Consider the following 21,336-nt stretch of genomic DNA (forward strand, 5'->3'; position numbering starts at 1 on the left):
GTTTCTTTGATCATCATCACTTAAAAAAAAAACAGTTTGCAGTGTCTGTTAATGCTTAACAATCTAAAGGTCAACAATCTTAAAAGGTAATAAACCATACGCTACATGTAAGAGTTTTGATTAATATTTAAAGGTATTTACATTTTTTGCTACAGTTTAACATCTTATTTAAAAGTAGAAATATATTAAAATAACTTTTCATAAAATTGCTTGTTCAGACCCACCCCTCCTGCTTTCCACATGCAGGAATGCTGAATTCCAGTGACTGCATCCAGATCCTCTGACTCTCTACATTCTCCATGCTGTAATGAAATTCCTTTTCCTCATTCTTATCATACGGTCCCCTTCCGCTCCACCCTTTAACTCTCTTTCTTATTCTCTCTTTAGTCACATATTCCTTCCTCACTTCCTTATTTTCCCTGCGCCTCCTTTTCTTGTCCTGCGGGACATTGTCTTTGGTGTTTTCTCCATTTCTGCTGGCAGAGAGTGGAGGGTATCTGATGTTTGGCCAGTCCAGTGCACGAGGTCCTGCAGCACTCGCACAATCCACATCTTCAGACCGAAACTCCCACCGGCCGCCTGACCATCCAGCTCCTGTCACACAAGCACATACAGATTGTCTATGAAATTTAGATGTTTTCATCAGAAAGCTTTACATTCAGGGTTTGAAATTAACACCTGCCAAATGCGGGTAAAAATCAACAGTGGCGGGTAACGCTGTCAAATCACTAGCCAATTTGGCGGGTTACTTATAAGTTAATCTGGTTTATTTCTTCTACTTTTTTTTGGCTAGTAGAAGTTCTGAATGGCCAGTAACTTAAAAAGTTTGTAGCCAAATTGAAATTGTATAATAAATACATATAGCCAAAATACATATATACAGTACAGGCCAAAAGTTTGGAAACATTACTATTTTTTTATGTTTTTGAAAGAAGTTTCTTCTGCTCATCAAGCCTGCATTTATTTGATCAAAAATACAGAATGTTTTTTTTTATATTGTGATATATTATTACAATTTAAAATAATTGGTTTTCAATTTATTATACTTTAAATTATCATTTATTTCTGTGATGCAAAGCTGAATTCTATCACATGATCCTTTAGAAATCATTCTAATATGATGATTCATTATCAAAGTTGGAAACAGTTCTGCTGCTTAATATTTTTTCATAACCTGTGATACTTTTTTAGGATACTTTGATGAATAAAAAAAAAAAAAGATGCAAATGTTTTAAAAATAGAAATCTTTTGTAACAATATACACTACTGGTCAGTAATTTGGGGTCAGTAATTTATTTATTTATTTTTTAAATAAATCAATACTTTTATTCAGCAAGGATGTGTTAAATTGATAAAAAGTGATAGTAAAGAAGATTTATATTATTAGAAAATATTTTTTTTCTTTTTAACCTTTTATTCATCAAATATATTAGGCAGCAGAACTGTTTCCAACACTCATAATAAATCATCATATTAGAATGATTTCTAAAGGATCATGTGATAGACTGGAGTAATGATCCTGAAAATTCAGCTTTGCATCACAGAAATAAATGATAATTTAAAGTATAATAAATTGAAAACCAATTATTTTAAATTGTAATAATATATCACAATATTAAAAAAAACATTCTGTATTTTTGATCAAATAAATGCAGGCTTGATGAGCAGAAGAAACTTCTTTCAAAAACATTAAAAATCGTAATGTTTCCAAACTTTTGGCCTGTACTGTATATATATAAGGTGTGACATAGTTAATCTGATTTATGTCTTCTACTTTTTTTCTTTGGCTAGTAGAAGTTCTGAATGGCTGGTAACTTAAAAATTTAGTAGCCAAATTGGCCGGTAAGGGAAAAAGTTAATTTCAAACCCTGTTTACATTTATGAGAAAACATTATATTTAGGCATGTAAACTCCAGCACCTCTTTAACTTCAGCCTCAAATTTCTGGCCATCCACTAGTAGCTGCTCTGTGCTTGCCAACAGGTGTCCCAGACGATCCCTCACAGTTTTCCGTTTTCTCCTATACTCGCTGTCTTCATCGGAAAAATCTGCATCCTCCCGGGTAATGACATCTTCCAGAAGTCGCAGACACTCCTTGAGTGCAGCGTGCAGGATAGATATTTTTTCAGCATCTGACAGCTGAGGAACCAACGGAGGAATGGATACTAAATAATCTCCGGCAACCGGTGAGGACGGCAGTGATTCACTGTTTCTCTAAATGGGAAGACAAAAGGAAATGAGTTGTGGTTACAAGGAATCGCCAGATGGAAGAAATTGTAAACAAACATGTAGTAGCCTGAACATGACAGTGAGTAAAAGCAGCAATTAAAAATAATAAAAGATAGAGGCAAGTAAACTTATTCCTTATACAGTCAACACACAATTTCCAAAGGTCACCTAAACTTATTTTAAACTCCCAAAAAGTTGCTAACTTTTTGAAAAGATGCTAAAAAATGTTTATAAAAAACTCACTATATTTTAGCCTCAGCTTTAGCCTGAAAGTCTAATGCCCATTGAAGCATGTAGGCTAGTTGGCATATTATTAAGTCACTAATTAATAATGTAGCACCCTCTGAAGCCAGGCTGGTCCTCAGCAGAGCAGCTCATATTAGGGTGAATAGTGAACAAATGTTGCTCACCTATTTCAAAAGAAAAAAAGACACCATTACATTCCAAACCGCTCCCACGAGTTTCCCAAGAAGCAAGCCGAAAGCCGAAACTTTGAAGTACGTTTGAACATTCATGGAAAACAACAAGGAGGTGGTAGTGGACCTGAACAATTTGGCAGGTAACCAAAAAAGTATTTATTACTGGAACAATAGCCTGATGATCCAGAAACACATTCCCCTGCGCGCACCGGCAAGTCTTGGATAGCACAGACAACGCTGTCACTTCTTTTGCTGCCTCCACCACGCATTCTTTTAACTTGCTAAATGTCATGATGTCGCAGATTTCAGTTTGCGTCACACACCACCAGACCATAATTAGGAAAGACTCAACAGTTAAATATAATAATCAGATTAGGTCTGTATAAATAAGCTCTATTTTTGAGACTCACGTATGCCTCCAGGAGTTGAATGCTTTCCTTATGAAGAAGCCGGGCTAGAGCTGCGGCTCTCCCTGCGTGGCCCCGCAACCCATGACGACCGTTTGCACCTCTGCCAGCCATTTATACTCAAAAACACCTACTATTTGAAAAATAACGTTTGAATCAACAGCAGGAATAAATCAGCATGTTCTTGTTTATACTATGCCCATACACTACCGTAGGCTGCCTATAGATGTTGAATGGCGATCATCGGACGCTGTTTCTCACTCCTTCTTATATATTCGCAGTTATTTCACTGTGGCCAACTATCTCGCACGACTTCCAGGAACGCTGCTCACCCCCTTTGAACTGAAGATGTAGCTCTGAATTGCCCGTGACTCCGCCTCCTTATGGGAACGTGGTGCGTTTGAGGGGCTGGGAATATCAAGACGGAATTTCATTGGCCTAGAGTTCTTCATGGACCCACCGTGTAATATCTATGCAAACTGGAAAATATAAACAAATAAAAGGAAAAAAAACACTCAATAGAGCATGTGTGCTTTAAGATCAGGATAATTTTCGAGCCTCTGGAATTTCCTATGGGTTTTCAGAAAAGCATGAGTAAAATCAGGAATGTGGTTTACGTCCCACACGTTTTGTTTTACAAACTTGAATTGCACAGAATCAATCACACCTCAAATGTGAATTTTGAGCATCACATATGATGTTAAGTTTTTGTCTGTTGGATTATTAGGATGTTTAAGTAAGTAGCAATGTTTGCAAATTATAAAGAAAGAGTCCAGAATTCTGATTTATAATTCTTTTTATAAAGAAAATACACTAATTTATGTTGTTGCAAGTTGCTTAAATTAAGATATTCCTATTTAAATACAGAAAAACTATAGGCTACTTTAATTGGTGTCAGAAAACATAATTAAATGAAGCTTTTTGTGAATGGCCATTTTAATTCTGCCTAAATCTGCTGTGCTTTCTGCCTAAATCTGTGGTCGGCAGCCTTTTTGTTACTACATAAACACAAAAGGAATTGAGGTCAAGGAAGGTTGGTGTAACAGGGTGTTATTTCACTTTTCTGTTTTTCTAAGCTTATCAGTGCCTTCAACTCCCCTTTTTACAATAGGGGACGCCAGGAAGTGTAGTAAAAAAGAATGAATATCTGTATGTAACTCATGCGTCATTTATTTGCGCTATGTGTGTCTCAAACTTATACAATAGTCCCATATTTGTCTGCTATATGGGGAAATAGGAATCTACACCCATCCCTTGTGTGATCTATAGTGTCAAGAGTGTTGTTGTTAAAAATACCAGGTGTGACATTAATAGAAAACATGGACATTGTAAATTGTGCATGAATTTTATTGTGGAAATCAATTTTTTCAGAATTACTTGCTATAACCCTGCTTTTATACAAGTTGTAACATATTAATATGCATATAATTAGGTTATCCACAAATTTTGTCATTATCTTAAATAATAGTCTGTGATGTATTGGTCTGTAAACTGGTAGAGTATTTGCTCTATAGTGTTCATAGTCTGAGGGCCCTATTGGAGAGGTCTCTTGAATAGGCAGTGAACACATATTCCCGCATAACTCTTGATGGGTTGTACCATTGTCTTTAATACATCCAAATTATCAAATAAAGTGACATTTATTTTTTATATTTATTTTATAATCCAAAAGTGCATATGCTATCAGTCAGTCAGTGGATGCATATTAAGAGCTGCATGTGAAACATTTTTTTGCTATTAAAGTTGCTACAGCTGTGGAAAAGTGATAGATCAGAACATGTGTCTGCTTGCAGACTGTGCATGAGAGAAGATATAGCTATGCTGTTGCCATATTCCTTCCTCCACTGATAACAGCTGCAACGAAAACGCTCATCTTAAACTTTCAAAATACATTTCATTGTAACACTGTTCATTTATTGGATCCAGATGGATAATATGCTTCTTCTGTATCAGATGAATGCATCCTGCAAGCTGTTCCGCAAAGTGGTCCTTAGTAAAAAGTGACATGTCCCGCATGGAGACCAAATGATGCCTATGTCCATCACCACATTAGGTCTGTTTGAAAAGACTTGTATATCCCAGTGTTATTTTAGTATTATTTATACATTGCAGTAATTATAAATATTTTGAATTGGCTTTTATTTTACATTTTCAGTTTTAATAAAAATTTGAGTATAGGCCTACTGTTAGGCTATTGTAACGATGTGGTGGTAGTTGAAGGCACAAGACGAAGATGAGGGTATAACACAATGTTTACTGGTAAAACTCAGACAGGATAAACAATCACAACTAACATTAACGAGAACCGACAGGGGACTGAACAGAACAGGGAGTATAAATACACAGGGTGAAATCAGGAAACTAACTAGACACAGGTGGAGGAAGATTAACCAAACAGGGATTAACAAGGTGCAGACAAGACAGAACATAATTGTGACAGCTATATGTGCTTTGCCATTTTTATTAGATTTTTTTTTTATTATTATTATTTTTTTATATATATTATTTTCATATTTCAGTTTGTTTAATTTTAGTACTTCAAATTATATATATTTTAAAATCTGATAAAACGTTTAGATTTTTTAATAGCCATAGTTTTAGTTAACAATTAAACACTGATATTCTTATTGTGAAATCCCCAGGGTGAATCTGTAATTTAGTGCATTTGTTTAGGCACGTTGTTCAGATTTTAAAATGTTAGGTATAAACCTCTCTGGTTTCAATTTTTTTCCACACCACTTCTGCTCAATGCCGATATCATTGTCGCGATACCATTCCGCGCCTCGCGGTGGCACATTACTTTTTCTTTCCACGACAATCTGTTTGGGAACCAAGAAGAAACTCTGACATCCGGATTAATAAACGACTGACAATTTAATCTTCAAAAACGATTCGTATTGACAAGTATTTGAACGGTTTTGGATCACAGTTGTCATTAACCGATATTTGAGTGGATATGAATTCGCTTGTGGGATACGGGGTGTCATCCGAGTCAGAGGATGAAGAGAAGGGAGAAGACTATCAGAAGGAGTAAGTAATTCATTATTCACTAGACAAATACATTATCCATACTTTTTAGATCAGTATAGGCTAGGTGTTGTTTTTCATTTAAAAGAATGCCAAGTGTGAGGAGTAGCATCTTTCCACAGTCGAAAACTAAAAGAATAAGTTAGTTCTCTCAAAAATAAAAAATAATCGTCATAATTTAGCCTACTTAACGTTACTCTCATGTAATAACAAACCCATAGGACGTTCATTCCTATGTGCAAATATATTTAATATACATATATTGTGTAGCATTGAAGATAGTGAGGGGTTTCGAAAGACTAAGGTCAGATTTTTGTTGTTCGTTTTTTGTGCAAACTACACCTTTAATAAACTGAGAAGTGAGAATTTTTGACAGAATGGTCACCATTCATATGAATAATAAAAAAAAATGGGTACACTATTCCTTTAATGAGCTGAGGAGGATCAAGTATCACTTTTTAAATAAACATCTTTAATTATTCCTGCTTAGGTCCTTCAAAAAGACGGATTGTGCTGTAAAGGAGGCAAAAAGCCGTAATTTCCTGTTGGAGTCGGAGTCGCCTTCCAGTGAGTCTGAATCTGGTCCAGAGAACGAGGATCAAGAGGAGGCACCTACTGCCAATCGCTCCTTTTCTGAGTCCTTGCTGACCCCGTCCCTCCGTCCTCACACTCACAAGCTCCCGCCTCCACCTCTGGGAGGCTCCAGCTCGGGTGGAGCGCTTACAGGCAGCAGTGTGTTTGCCAACCCCTTCAAAGTAATGGCTGAGGAAAGACTGAATGTTCTGCAAAAACATGTACCTCTTACTTTACAAGCTCGCCCCACCCAGATCGGCGGTAAGCGCATTTGTGTGGCCTACAGGAAGGATGGTCGCTGCCGCTTTGGAAGCCGCTGCAAGTTCGCACATGACAGCGATCTGCAGAGTAACTGTGTGGTCAGCTCTGCTAATGGACCAAAAGACGATGATAATGTTGCAGGTTCACATAATCGGGATCCGCTGGCTTCTTGTGTGGAAGACACAGACCCAGACGGAGAGAAAGACAATGAACAGCGAAAGAAAAGAAGAGTGGGGGTGAACGATTCTCTCATTCCACCAAAACGTGCACTCAAGCAGTATGCCAGACTCTCACACCCCTAAAAGACATTACAATGCTCATAAATTGGGCAACAACTCCCTTTTATGTGAAAAAGTCACGATGCTGTGTGTTATATTTATTGAATTAATATGCTACTAATAACATCATCAGTCTGTAAAATGTGTAAGACTTTTTCCAGAGGTCATTAAGACAAATGGCGACGTGGTCAATGCAAAAAGAGACTCTAACAAATATAAGAAATAGATGTCATTTATTTAGGTCTGTAGTTTCCAAAAAAAAAAAAACTTTTTATCTTACATTAGTTGAATTCTAAGGTTTTGAAACAATAAATGTAAATACGCATACATGTTTGTTGCCTTATTATTTAAAAAAATATACTGTAGTGTATGTGTATATGTTAATGTTCAAACTTCTTTCAAAGGTTCTCTTTTTCACTTGAGCTATTGTGGTTTATTTCTACTAGGGATGCACAATGTATTGGTGTAGTATCTCTTACTGGTGATAGAACATTCCCCCCCCACCCATAAAATTGGCATGAAGAAATTAGGTATACGCTTACTGTACGTTCACGAGTCAGTAAGATTTTTTTGTTTTGTTTTTTTTGTGTGTGGATAGTATGTTTTATTCAGTAAGGATGCTTTAATTTGGTCAACAGTGACAGTAAAGACATTTCTAAATAATGTTACAAAACTTTATATTTCAAATAAATGCTGTTATTTTAAACTTATTGATATAAGAATCTTGAAAAAAGTTATTACAGGTTAAAAAAACCAAACAAAACTTTCAACTTTGATAATAACAAGAAAAGTTTCTTGAGCAGCAAATCAGCATATCAGAATGATTTCTGAAGGATCATGTGACACTGAAGACTGGAGTAATGATGCTGATCAGCTTTGCCATCACAGGAATAAATGACATTTTAAAAAGTTGTTAAAATGAACTAATATTTCACAATATTACTGTTATCACTGTATCCAATAAATGCAGCCTTGGTGAGCATGAGACTTCTTCAAAAACAAAAAAATCTTACGACCCCAAACTCTTAAATGGTAGTGTACGTCAGCTAATATTGTATATTTAGTTTGTTTCCACCATTTATGTCACCTTCATCATCATTATATTCTCACTTAAAGTTAATCTTTAAAAATGCTATTTTAATAACACATGTAATATTTAGCAAATTTCTAAATTAATATTTTTTTATTGTGATGCCTAAATTCACTTGTTACATTTGAAAAAATTTATTTGTTTTTAGGATTTAATTTTTTAACTTTGGACAAAATAGAATAGAATTGTAACATGGATGGACCATAAAATGACAATTATTATCAGCTCATCTGTAATATGGATGCATCCCTAGTTTCTACAGTACCAATTCAAGCCACATGATGGCACAACTTTGCTTACATAATGGCTTTAAACACACAGACTACCATGAATTGAGTTCTGCGAAAGCCTCTACAGCCACAAAACAACACACATACACACAAAACAGATGTGGTTGTTGGAGGGAACTATAACTGTTTATATACAAAATGAACAATGACAACAACTCAAACACAGTCTCCCTGGTACAGACATTTCTACAAAGCTACCAAAAGTTAATGCGATTACATACAATATATTTATGACTCTATATATTTAACTTCAGGGCATGTAGGAGGGTGACAAATAACAGTCATCTCACTTTCCTCCATGTTACACCAACTTCCTTCACTACATCAGAACACGCTGCATCTGGCCGTCTGAACTGTCCGTCATGTTTTGCTCCTCCCCCTGCCCACCCGCCTCCCAAACCCCACCCCCATTTCCATTCTCATTAGTCCCATCTCCCTCCCAGACCACCTGTCTCGTCTCCGAAGGGGTATTGGAAGACTGGGGAGACGTAGATGAAGAGGAGGCAGGATTACTCCCAAATCCCAAACCGCTCCGGCAGTCAGAGGGCGCCTCGGGCAGGGTTTGGGAGAGGAGGGGAGTGTTGGGAACCGGGTTGTGGCTTGGGAGCCTAGGGAGGGTCTGGTTTTGATGTGGCTGGGTGGTCTGAAGAGGCATCTGCTGTGCAACAGAAACCATTGGGAGCTGCTGCTGAGGAAGACCTCTGAAGGACATGTGGACAATCTGAGACTGGGGGCTGTAGGACTGCACGGGCAACTGCTGGACCAACGCGGCCTGCTGGGAGACGCCTGTAGCAGAGGACTGGAGGGGGAGCTGCTGAATTTGGTGGTGTTGCTGCTGCTGCGAGACGGGCGTAGAGATGAACTGTAGAGGCATCTGCAGAGCGTGTGCGGAGGTCTGCTGTGAAGGAGCGCTGTTCGCCTCCTCTGTCGATGACATGGCCAGGGTCACCGGTACCTGCATGGAGTGCAGCGGGTGATCCTGATCCACAACCATCACTGGACCCACGTGCGTCACCGGGGCCACATGACCGGCTGGTGCCGCAGAGCTCCCCTGGGCCTCAGGGACCCCCTGCTCTGTCTGTATGGAGCCCGTGGAGGTCTCCAGCAGCGTGGTGACTCCGGCAGGAGTGGTGATGAGGGCTCCGGCGTTGGCGGCCAAGGCCTCGGCAATGAGCACCTCGGGGTGGCTCTTGGCTTTGTGAGCAACCACACTGTCCTTCTTTTCAAACTTCTTGCCACAGATGCTGCAGGAGAACTGGTACGTGGCGTCCGCATCGTGCTTCTTCATGTGCCAGTTGAGGGAGGCCTTCTGACGGCAAGTGAAACCACAGATTTCACACCTAGGAAGGAGATGAGTGGGTAAAAAGCGACATGGGAGAGAGCAAATTATTTGAATTCTTACATTTATTCTATTGACTATAATAAAGAACTTGATAAGGCAGTGGTAGGTTTCGCCGTAAATTAAATTAAGCAATGTTGACTCAACTGATGGTATTACTCTGAGGAAAATTTTTGTTTGTCCTACCAATGTAAGACACAGAATGACTTTTTCAGATAGATTTCTTGAACTCTGTGTTCCTACACTGATAAACATTTGGTGTAGAAACAATTTTCACTCAGACTTTGCCAGTAGATTTCACAATTACAAAGAAACAGCAAGTAACACATTGAAATAAATGTGACATTTTTTATTTGAAAAAATTATATAGTATTTTCTTCTGATCTTTGAAAAATATTTTTTTTACAATACAGGCAATATATCGTTTTACAAAAAATATCAAGAGACTGTATGTAATACCTTACCTAGGGCGTTTTCAGACCTGGGTCATTTAGCCATATATCCACACCAAAACAATCGCTCCGAGATCCCCCGATTGTAAACGACGCAATCCGACTCAACGCCGAGCAGGAATCAAGGCTAAATTCGTATAAGTGTTTGCGTGTCACGACAGCTACAGATAAAGCCACAATAAGCCCACAGAGCGAACTTGTCAATCCATCTTAATGGATGACACAGAGGAACGCAAACATGTGAACTCTGACCAATGTGACTTGCATTAACACATTTTGGTACGCTTTGAAATGTTGCCTTGTGAAAGCGAACCGAACCAAGAAGAAAATGCAACATTGTAACAAATTAAGCCTCTGTTTCGGAACAAAGCAAGCGATCTGCAGGTCTGAAAACAACCTTAGTCTCCTCAATTGGAAAAGTAATAGTGTGCAGTAGCGTGTAAGCAGCAGAGAAATGACTTACTGTAGTGGCTTTTCTCCAGTGTGTATCATTCGATGAACAGCCAGGTTGTGAGAGCTCTTGAAGGCGCGAGCACAGAACTCACAGATATAGTCTCTCTGATCTGCAACACAGGCTGTACTTTAAAAAAGCCACTTAACCAAAGACACTTCATTATAAGCATTTCAAGCTTTAGATGTGTCTGTCTTACCTGTGTGGTGCTTGGCATGGCGTAGTAGTTGTTTCTGCAGCCGGAAGAGTCTTCCACAAGAAGGGTGAGGGCAGACATATTTCTTCTTCATCAGGTGTTGGTATTTAATGTGATGCTGCAGGGAAGAAAGACAACAGAAAGGTTTCAAGTCTAATTTCTGTGTTAGGTATCAGTCAGTGAGGGAAGCGCTAGTTTGCGTTTGTACCTGTAAATAGCGTGGGTGGGCCAGAACTGTACCACATCCTTCCATTTCACAACGCACATACTGGACCGGTGGCTTTTTCCTGTGCAGAAGAATAAATGATTTTCAGTTAATGTAGGAAAGCAATTATTATTAATATTTTACTGGAATCTTCTGATTACAAAGTAAATGCAAAATAAATTGTGGCATGCTGACAATTACCACAGAAAATAATTTCAACCCATCTGTAAAAAGAACGGACAGTGTTTACTGTAATGCACTTGATTGTACAGAAAATTAATGGATATACAAAATATAATTATTAAACTTTTTAGAAACTATAGCCATAATCAGGATTACCACACTCGACCAATACATTTATATTTTTCCATGATTTTTCTGTTGGCTTGTGACTGAATAATGTTTTTCACACTCAAAAACAGTGTTTCTTTAGAACTGAAAATGACTAGAAAAATTTCTATTACATTTCCATGATCTGTTATAATTTTAGTAATTATCATTTCTATGACTTTTTGGAAATCAACACTAGAAATTGCCTGACTTTTTTCTAAAAAAAGGATATTACTTATTTATGGAAATTTAATCCAGACTTTATTTACAATAGCTTTGCTCCAACAAGCAGACACTACAACAAATACATCATAATATATATATATATATATGGGAACACTTTTGTTTTGATAGACATTCTATAAGTTACTTTGAAACTACATGTATCAGTCATTAGAATATTACTAGACTGTCTGCTTAATATCTGCAAATACTTTTTTTTATGCTCCCCTAACAGACATTATACTGACTATAAATAACTTTGCAACTACGTCAACTTATTCTACTAACCATAAACCTAACATAACAGTCTACTAGTGAGAGTTAGTTGAGATGTAGTTGCAAAGTTACCTATAGTTAGTAGAATGTCTAAAGTGGACCAACACAATAATTGTAACCATATATATACTTGCAAATCTGTATTCTAATTAAAAAAGATGGTTACTGCTCTACTCCTGTTTCAATGTGAGATGCTTTGTTACCTTCTCTTAGGAAGACGAGGACTTTTATCATCTTTCCTTCTCCGCCCTCTTCTAAGACAAAAAACCTGACAGTTAATATTTGTTTATCATTCACATATCAGTTGTTTGTAGGGGTGTCACGAAGAGCTTTTCTTCTGTCCACTTATATTTTCATCACAAATATATACAACAACGTTACTGACTCACTTCCTAGGCGGCTCAGCACCTTCCTCAACTTCAGCACTGGTCTGCACATCTGTGCTCTCCCCTCCCTCAGTTTTGATCTCCGCCTCTTGCTCGGTTGCCGTCTCCTGCCCTGTAGCCTTGTCTTTCTTCTCCTTCAGTCTGGTGGGGGGTCTGCGCCTTACCTTAGGAAAATCTCTACACACCAGGACAGAAATGGAGAGGGCATAAGAGACGAGACCTTCATCATACAGAAGCTGAAAAACAAACATGCACCTCTCATACTTAGGATCATAGCTCTGGTCATTCAGGTCATCTCTAAAAGGGACGTCTTCGTCGCTACTGACAGCATCCTCTTCCTCACTGTTGAACAGACAAACATGAGCATCAAGCCATAATTCATTGCCCACAAATCAAATGCACGACTAAAATCAGATTTGGCTAATGCTGTAAATCAGTGTTTCTCAATTCCAGTTGTTTGTGATTACTGGATAATGATTTTTAAAGTCATTTTTATACATTTTATTTTCTTATACATATATTTTAGATACATTCAGCTCCCACGAAAAGCAATTTCAGCAAATTAAATGTTTTCAAACTGAGCATGACTAGAAAAACTGATACTGACTTTAGAAATTGTCTTTACCGTGACCTTTTTAATAATTCAATGACTTTTATTTGACTTATTTTTCCATTATAGTGGAAACCCTGAGAAGTTAGCATAATTCACAACTTTATTTTATCATTGACTGATTACTGTAGTCATGCTATAACACAACATTTATAAAATGAAACAATAAGTGTTTCCAAGAGGTTATGATGACATAATTCTGTCATATGACTACAATCGGTATATATACAGGTACAACATTACCTCGGTGAATGGGGTAGGTAGTTTTTGTCTTTTGGATCATCCACAAATGGACACTCTTCCTCTTCCACAACGTCTTCATCATCCATGCTCTCCTCCTCTTTTGTCTCCACACTAAAATATGGCAGTAACAAACAAAGGGCTTGTTACACCAACACCAAAATAATAGCAGCCATCAGTGTCCTCAAAGACCCCACAAAATGGCTTGACAAGCAGTTTTTCTTTTTTTAACAAATAGCCAGCTGTGAATCGTGCTGCGCTACTGGCATTTGCTAGTTGGAGGACGAGAATTTGGATATATTTGGTAATGGTACATTTTTTCATGCATTTCAAATGCATATAAAAGCCACGAAACTTTGATTTCATGGGGTCTTTCATGAGAAAGTGTCCATGTGTTCTCATAATAAATGTGCAATCAATCACCTTGTTCCTGTCTTTTCGACTGCTTTATTGGCTTCCACTGCAAGCAAAATTGGCAACCATTATAGTAATACTATATATGTACGTTTTGTAGTCAGTATTCAGTCAAGAATTTGTAGTGGACCCATGTTCAGTCTACTACATTTAAAAGCTCAGCAGCGTACCATAGTCAATGTCCATTTCTGGCTCAATTTTAAACACAGTCCTAGGCGAGCCCCGGCAGGTGCGGGCCCCTGAGCGCACCTGCACCCGTCTACCGCGGGCCGCTGGAAGAAAACACAGTCACATGAGGCAGAATCAGATCACATTCTAAGGCAAGCTGTTTTACCATGTCTTCCTTAAAACTTCTTTTTTTAATTACTAGAATGTTGTATGATACTAGTGAGTAGTATCCACTCAATTTGTCACTAATACATATTCATTATATACTAGCATGTATTCCTTTGCTATTTAGTCTGTAACCCAATAATGACCAGCTCTCTGACTGCTTACACATTGCAAGTTTTTGCCAATGAATTCTATGGCAATATGCAACTTAGTAATTTTGATATTTAGTAATAAGTTCTCATTAGTTAATGTATAAACTATCGTTACCTAACAATGAGCAATACATTTTTTTATAGAATTTATTAATCTTTGTTGACAACTGTAGTTAATAAAAACACAACTGCTCATTGTCAGTTCATATTAGCTCAGGTCCATTAGATTATATTAACAGATACATGTTTGGTTTAAGTAATTTATTAGTAAATGTTGAAATTAACTAAGATTAATAAATGCCTGAGAAGTATTTTTCATTGTTAGGTCATGTTAACTATAGTAGTTAGTTACTAATGTTAACAATATGGAACCTTACTGTAGTTACCAGACATAGGCTATCAGATAACTATTCAAATCCTACTAGTTGGGATTCCAGTTGTTCCAGAATTACAAGTACTGAATAGACACTAGTCCCTACTTATACCAATTACCCATTTATTAGACACTAGCTTGTGTTCCAATTATAACAAGTAACATGTTTAATCTTACTAGTATGGTTTTTAATTTTAACTATACAGCAGCTATTCTGGCTAGTCAATGGTTACAACAAGTAAAAGTTATTGTAACCAGTACTAGAACCTAAAAGTAAACTAGCAAAACCAGAACACAAACTAGTCGAAAGTGAAATCTCTATAGAATTCAATGGCAAAAATTTGGTAAAATAAAGATGAATTTTTTAACAATAACAATTACATTTAATACATATGTTTTACAAATCACATTTAACAAATCTAAAGAATATATAAAAGAGAGTAGTCACTTTTGGATTACAACAAGACTTGGAATAATCATACAACGGCTGGCCATATAATACAGCCTCCTTTAGATGCTCATTAACAAAATAAATGTCATTTAAAGTACCTCGATTAACCAGCGCATCCTTGTTTTCTTCCAACCTGTCATAAGACGGAGAAACAGGCGGTTTTATTTATTATGTCTCATCTTTCACATTCTCCTTCCCAGTGTTAAAGATTGGGCGTGCGTGATTTATTTTGCCCAACTACTCTCTCAGAAACACAACTAACGTTAACGTTACTTTCACTAGTGCAAATGTAAACACTGCAGTCTGCCAGCATTACGCCTAAACGTGTGAAAGGAGCACAGAAATGCCATGCATTACTATTAGGATATTCACAAGCGAGGCCTTGTAATATTACCCTAAAACACATCGCGTATATTACAGACTGAAAAGTAACACGTACTCATCCGGCAAGTCGCAGTCGCCGCCGCTCTCTCTACCCGCATCCGATGAACCTGCAGCGGCTACTGCGCTCTTCCTGCGCCGCGGGCATTTCGCTTTCCGCCGGCGATTCGCCGCTGCCTCGCGTGATACTTCATCCCGGTCCCCCCCGATATCACTCTGCCTCCACACGGGAATCGTTCGCGTTGACCTGTCCCGTAAAACCCGCCCGGAACCCGCCTGGCTCGTCGCAGCTCCGTTTGTTTCGGGTGGGCAAGTCCCTTCGGTCGCCAAGCACCCCTCCCCGCGTCCTCTGGACGCCCTGCACGGGCTGGATGCGGTACTCTGCCCCGCGGATTTCTCCATGGCCGTCTCACTCTCCACCTCCTCTTTGTTGTTCGGGAGTTGCGGCTCCATCACCACTTAAGTTGTTTTTTCTCACTTCTGCACTCCTCAATAATTCTCAACAAATTGAAACATAGCTTGAAATAAACAGGAGGCATAAAATATGAAAAATGTTGGATTGCTAACGGCCCTGATCCGATTGTCAAACATATTTCACTGGACGCTCTCTTACGTCTCTTTGCAAATTTTGTGCAAAAATGTAAGTCGAAAATTTAGTATATCATCTCTATAATAACAGTGCAAAATTAATTTTAAAGACCCAGACCCTATTTAAAGTTCTTAAAGCTATAGTAAGCCACGCTGTTAGCAGGGCCCACTACGGTTGCTCTTTGTTGCGTCTCCTTTAAGTGGAGCTGAAGCCGAAGTCGAGCTCAGCAGCGACACGCAGCGCTACGGCTGTACGTGTGCCAGTTTTCACTGACCTACAAAAGTTACTTTGTGAAATACAAATAACCAACGTCGTTCCAGATGTACTTTAAATTGAAGAATATGGCGTAGTAGGAGCCTCTCAAAGCGTAGAAAAGAGCATCGCAGTCAGCTTTTAGGCGTTGTTGTCCTTTTAATTAGTTGGATCCGTTCAACATAAAGAAAAACGTATGCATGAAGTCTCGTTATTTATTTATTTTTCTGTTGAAAAGATAGAGCAGTTAAATAAAACCAGATTTTTCACAGAAACAAATCCATAAAAGTGTACTTCAATATTATCTGTATTAAATCTAACACAATTTAGCTATTTTCTTACATGAATAACCTTACTATGCCTTTAATTATTTTGGACTTACAATTTTTCCTGCTTTTCAAATGCATTTTTATGTCCGTATTTGATTGTTTTACTTTATTGTCTTGTCCCACTCCCAGAGGACCCAGACCCAGACATTCAATCTCATAATCACAGTGCCCTTAATCTTTCCCAAAAAATGTGTGTCTTGTTGTCTCTTGTACCAAGAAACGTCAGTGTCATTTCCAGGCTAATTTTATGTTTTTAGAATACATATAAGGCTGGAGTTGAAACCGTGAATACATGGCATTTTTTCATCATTTTGCTGGGCACTTCAGAACGGGGACACAAAGGCCATGTCTCACAAACTATAAGGTTTTATGTAATTTCAATGTATTTCAATTTCAATTTTTATGTAAAATCAAAACCCTACCCTTTTTTAGAGTGCTACTGGACCTTCAAGCTCCACCCATCATCTCTGCAGTGAGCGAGAGAGCAGCTGCTTGACAGATCTTACAGTGGCGTCTTGTCTCCTGTAGATGGCAGTCTACACCAGATAACCCTTCCGGTGAAGCAAGACTAGCAAGTTTTATTGAGTAAACGAAACTGTCCTTTCGACAAGAAAAACGAAACCCAGTTTACATCTACACTTGCACGATGTGCTCTTCATTTAGAAGTAGTTGTAACTTAATTTTGCATCCATTAAAGAGAAACGTTTATACTAACTTAATATTTGCACTGAAAAGAAGAAATGTAAAGTAGCTGACAATCGAGTGTTTTCTTTGTGTGATTTTAGAGAGACAGCATCCGTTTAGGGCAGGCTAGTAGATACAGCGTGATTTAAAGCAGTAGCAAAGTGTTAGGTGTATTTAGATGTCAATTGTTTGTGATTATCATACAAATAATAATTATTAAAATTTCATATTCATCTTTTATCATTTTCATATTTTGATTTTTTTTTTTCATGACTTTCTTTATAGCTGTGCAGGACATTTCTCATGGACCATCAACAACGACGACCTCAAAGTCTTGGATCTCATCTTTCTACACACCACTGGTGGTTTCTATGATTGTTGCAGCTATTGCAATAGGGATTCAGGTATGCTTAAATGTAGCATATATTTTGTCCTTTTCTTTTTAACTCTGAGCTGATTATATTTTTAACATGCATTACAAGTTGGCAAATGTCATAAAATGTATATAAATCACTTCTAGATGTTCAAGCAACAAAAACTGGATTTTGATGCTATAGGTAAGGTAGGCTTACTAATTTTCTTTTTGATATACATAAATATATTACATTAATTAGCTCTGTCAGGATGATGAACATTATTAAAAAGGCTAAACATTGGTGTAGTTCATTGTTGTTTTACATAAATGTTTGTAAATTTAAATAAATAAGTTTGAAAAAATGCTATCATTCTTGTTAATGTACAGAGTATCAGACAGGAGATCCACTTCGCATTCTTCTGGTTGGAAAAACCGGAGTGGGGAAAAGTGCAACAGGCAACACTATCCTGGGACAAAAGCTTTTTGAATCAGAGATATCCTCCTCCTCTGTGACTGGTCATTGTGAAAAGTTTCATGCTTTAATAAATGGCAGAAACGTGTCTGTCATTGACTCTCCGGGTCTGTTTGACACCAGCTTAACTACAGATGAGGTGGTCAACAGAATTAAACTCTGTATTCCACTCTCTGCTCCTGGTCCACATGTCTTCTTAGTTGTGATTCAGCTGGGCAGATTCACAGATGAAGAGGTAGAAGCTGTTAAAATCATTCAAGCAGTTTTTGGTGAGGAAGCCTCTACATACACCATGGCACTGTTCACTCATGGAGATCGATTGGAGGACAAGAACATTCACACGTTTGTGCGGGACAGTCCAAAACTGCTCGGTTTCATCAGAACTTGCAGTGGAAGATACCACGTGCTCAACAATAAAGAACAAAATCCTGAACAGGTCATTCAGTTGCTCGACCAGATTGATAAAATGGTCACTGGAAATGGTGGGCAACATTACACCAGTGAGATGCTTGAAAGAGCAGAGAGAGCGATTGAGGAAGAGAAACAACGTATCCTGAAGGAGAAAGAGGAGAAGAGACGGAGGGAGATAGAAGCTCTGAGGGCTGAACTTGAGGACGAGGCCTATGAAAAAGCATTAAAAAAAGTTAAACAGAGAATATGACTAGATGGCAAGATGCCAAGCTGAAATAGGCCTTCCATGCCATCCAAGTGGTTAGTGCTTTGATTAAAGCAATAAGCAAATTCTTCTTTTGATCATCTTCTGATGTGATCCACATGAAAACTGTTGCTACTGAAAAACTTTAGTATAGTATTAAGGTATTTTTTAAGTTTGCAAATTTATTATTAAATAGAACTAAAGAATGTGTTTACACTACATTCTGGTAAATGTGAGAATGAAAGTTTAATATGAAATGTTTGATGAATGTGTCCGTCTGTATTATAACTTGTTCATAAATTAAGCAGATGTGTTCTGTATAAATTGTAGCTATGAGATTTTGTACCTCTTTTTGTATGTGAGAAAAATATGCATCATGAGATCCTTTATCCTCTTTGTGTGTATATATCCCTCTCTCTATATACCTATAGATATATATATATATATATTTATATTTGCTATGTTTTGCTATTGCTGTATAATGTTGTACAAAGAATGTTTAAACTTTAGGCTATATGTGTCACGGGCTGGTTGCAGCAAAGGTGAAAAAAGGAGCAGGATCTGCACAGCAGACTTTATTAATAACTAAATCAAAATAACAAAACTTATCTGGTTTCTCAGGACTTCAAAAACATGAACAGAACCACCAGGCAACATTAACAATAACAGACAACTACACAGAACCAAACACAGGGCTTAAACACACTTAGCAAACAAAGGCGCTGATTAAGTAGACACCTGAACAGAATTCGAAACTCAGTTCAAAGTTTTATGACAGTTACAGTTTACGTTAATCAGTTTCTTGTGGATTATTAGGGTGTTGGTCTTGTGAATAAATGTTTTATATTTGGTGTTATATCGCTAGTAAACATAGGACTAGATTGTTTGTGGAATGTGCTTTACTGAATATCTCTATTAGCTGAGTGAGTTGAGTGCTGTTTGGAATGTGTACCCTTGGACCAGATGTGCATGAATGCCGTTCTTAAAGGGGATGTCTATTGTCTAATGCTATTTAATGCATATTTACACTGTTAAAGAGTTAGATTCTCGTGCTAAACATGGCCAGCATTTCAAAAAACGAGTTGGACGTATGACAGAGTATTTCTCTGCCAAATACACTCCATTAGGATTCGTATAAGTTCCGGAAAGTTTTTTTCGAGTATGGCCCAAGCGTGCCGCACAAGTCCTGAGAAGTGAAACAAAAGTGTCTCGATATATCGCGGGATTCACGCTCGTGCACGGTGTTGCTAATAAACTGAATGTAATTTAACTTCTGTTGCTTTTATATGAAAATAAATATAAGGAACAAGACACCCAAAGTAGGCTACTTGTTATTTAATCCCATTCCAAATACGTGTTTATCAATAATTTTTACTTTAATATAGACACAGCCTATGTTATATGTGCTTGATTCAAACATCCATTTTCTTCTGTGTGGGCCTCTGAGTGAGTTCACATAGTGTAACAGCGCAGTTCTTCTGGGTTGTATGTCAGAACGTAGGCTCACTATTGGCCAGCATCACACACATCACACACATGACCAGCGTCGGCCAATAGTGAGCCTACGTTCTGACGTACAACCCAGAAGCGGTGCGGTGTTACACTATGTGAACTCACTCAGAGGCCCACACAGAAGAAAATGAATAGTTGAATAAAGTCGTTATTTTTGGGGGGGTTTTGCGCACAAAAAGTATTCTCGTCGCTTGATAATCTTAAAGTTGAGCCACTGTAGTCACTTGGACTATTTTAACGATGTCTTTACTAACTTTACTGGGAAGGAGTGAGCCAGCTCTCAGATTTCATCAAAAATAGCTTAGTTTGTGTTCCGAAGATGAACGAAAGTCTTACGGGGTTGGAACAACATGAGGGTGAGTAATTACTGACAGAATTTGCATTTTTGGGTGAACTAACCCTTCAAGATTAACATGAGATTAGCAGAAACTGCGTGTGTTATGTCCCCTTTAAGGCTCTGTTATGTCACCCCACCATTTGCTTGGGGGTGGTAGAGAGCGTCCTGGATATGCTTGATTCCATTATTGCAAAGGAAAGTGGAGAAGTCTGCAGAGGTGAACTGCAGTCCATTGTCAGTAGTGATGGCATGGGGCATGCCCCAGCATAAAATACTTGAAAACTTCACGAAAAAAATACCATAAACTCTCTTTATATTAATGGAGTTATAAGCAACTGCCCGAAAGCAATTTCTTTAGAAATTTTTCAATTTTATAGTTCTTTATATAGCTCATCTTTCTCTGCATCAGACTGCCATGTTTTTTTTATAATTCACACCAGCATACGGCTGGTAAACCACAAATTTAGAGACTTGATTTGAGGGAGTTCATGTTTCAAGCCTTTCTCGAATGAGTTCAGAAAAAAATTCACTAACTTCGACTATATGAAGCAAGGACTGATTACTCTTATACCCAAGCTAGGTAAAGACGCTCAACAAAAACAACCTTCGCCCCATCACTCTACTTAATTGCGATTATAGATTTTAGTTCATATACTTGCAACAGACTTAAGGAATGTTTAGATCAAATAGGCTAATTAGTGAATCACAACCTGGTTTCATGAAAGGCAGATAAATTTATAATAATATCAGACTAGTTCTTTTACATT

General features: G+C 37.7%; 4 protein-coding genes across 15 annotated transcripts in view; 2 read left to right on the top strand and 2 right to left on the bottom strand.

Moving 5' to 3' along the window:
- The window catches only part of cntf (ciliary neurotrophic factor), a 4,238-nt gene extending 809 nt beyond the window's left edge, over window positions 1-3,429 (bottom strand). For 2 of the 6 annotated variants that reach the window (XM_084403317.1, XM_084403315.1), the window contains exons 1-4: window positions 3,265-3,429; window positions 3,058-3,187; window positions 1,920-2,213; window positions 407-594 (exon numbers count right to left, since the gene is read on the bottom strand). In XM_084403317.1, the coding sequence (XP_084259443.1) occupies window positions 407-594; window positions 1,920-2,213; window positions 3,058-3,168 (593 nt within the window). In that variant the 5' untranslated portion in view covers window positions 3,169-3,187; window positions 3,265-3,429. Of the gene's footprint in view, window positions 1-224; window positions 595-1,919; window positions 2,214-3,057; window positions 3,188-3,264 lie in introns of all 6 variants that reach the window. The other 4 variants (XM_084403318.1, XM_084403316.1, XM_084403319.1 and 1 more) reach the window with 3 other exon arrangements.
- A 1,873-nt stretch (window positions 3,430-5,302) lies between these two features.
- LOC311284665 (uncharacterized protein) lies at window positions 5,303-8,526 on the top strand. The gene is made up of 2 exons (XM_084399836.1): window positions 5,303-6,084; window positions 6,572-8,526. The coding sequence occupies exons 1-2, from the start codon at window positions 6,011-6,013 to the stop codon at window positions 7,215-7,217; spliced, it is 720 nt and encodes a 239-aa protein (XP_084255962.1). The 5' UTR covers window positions 5,303-6,010; the 3' UTR covers window positions 7,218-8,526.
- A 146-nt stretch (window positions 8,527-8,672) lies between these two features.
- Window positions 8,673-15,837, bottom strand: zfp91 (ZFP91 zinc finger protein, atypical E3 ubiquitin ligase; the record flags this gene model as incomplete). Of its 3 annotated transcripts, none has more annotated exons than XM_084399662.1 (12): window positions 8,673-9,913; window positions 10,828-10,927; window positions 11,015-11,129; window positions 11,220-11,298; window positions 12,248-12,295; window positions 12,434-12,607; window positions 12,695-12,772; window positions 13,284-13,394; window positions 13,704-13,740; window positions 13,865-13,966; window positions 15,102-15,136; window positions 15,443-15,837. In XM_084399662.1, 12 exons carry the CDS (start codon window positions 15,835-15,837, stop codon window positions 8,893-8,895), a joined length of 2,295 nt encoding a protein of 764 aa, XP_084255788.1. In that variant the 3' UTR covers window positions 8,673-8,892. The 3 variants fall into 3 exon arrangements, with proteins under 3 accessions (XP_084255788.1, XP_084255787.1, XP_084255789.1); XM_084399661.1 differs by having other exon boundaries at window positions 12,248-12,298; XM_084399663.1 differs by lacking the exons at window positions 13,704-13,740; window positions 13,865-13,966; window positions 15,102-15,136 and having other exon boundaries at window positions 12,248-12,298.
- Window positions 15,284-20,031, top strand: LOC311284627 (GTPase IMAP family member 4-like). 5 transcript variants are annotated; one of them, XM_084399784.1, is made up of 4 exons: window positions 15,284-17,139; window positions 17,524-17,642; window positions 17,759-17,795; window positions 17,981-20,031. In XM_084399784.1, exons 2-4 carry the CDS (start codon window positions 17,610-17,612, stop codon window positions 18,724-18,726), a joined length of 816 nt encoding a protein of 271 aa, XP_084255910.1. In that variant the 5' UTR covers window positions 15,284-17,139; window positions 17,524-17,609; the 3' UTR covers window positions 18,727-20,031. The 5 variants fall into 5 exon arrangements, with proteins under 5 accessions (XP_084255910.1, XP_084255908.1, XP_084255906.1 ...); XM_084399782.1 differs by having other exon boundaries at window positions 16,538-17,111; XM_084399780.1 differs by having other exon boundaries at window positions 17,034-17,219.
- The last annotated feature ends 1,305 nt before the right edge of the window (window positions 20,032-21,336 follow it).

The sequence above is a fragment of the Rutilus rutilus genome (genome assembly GCF_951802725.1).
Source record: "Rutilus rutilus genome assembly, chromosome: 2".
Lineage (NCBI taxonomy): Eukaryota > Metazoa > Chordata > Actinopteri > Cypriniformes > Leuciscidae > Rutilus > Rutilus rutilus.

Excerpts from the sequence above, each read along its gene's own strand:
- LOC311284665 (XM_084399836.1), top strand. The coding sequence starts at position 6,011 with ATGAATTCGCTTGTGGGATACGGGGTGTCATCCGAGTCAGAGGATGAA. Across the intron at positions 6,085-6,571 it reads GGAGAAGACTATCAGAAGGA|GTCCTTCAAAAAGACGGATT; the intron begins GTAAGTAATTCA and ends ATTCCTGCTTAG.
- LOC311284627 (XM_084399780.1), top strand. Across the intron at positions 17,643-17,758 it reads CTATTGCAATAGGGATTCAG|ATGTTCAAGCAACAAAAACT; the intron begins GTATGCTTAAAT and ends AATCACTTCTAG. Across the intron at positions 17,796-17,980 it reads ACTGGATTTTGATGCTATAG|AGTATCAGACAGGAGATCCA; the intron begins GTAAGGTAGGCT and ends GTTAATGTACAG.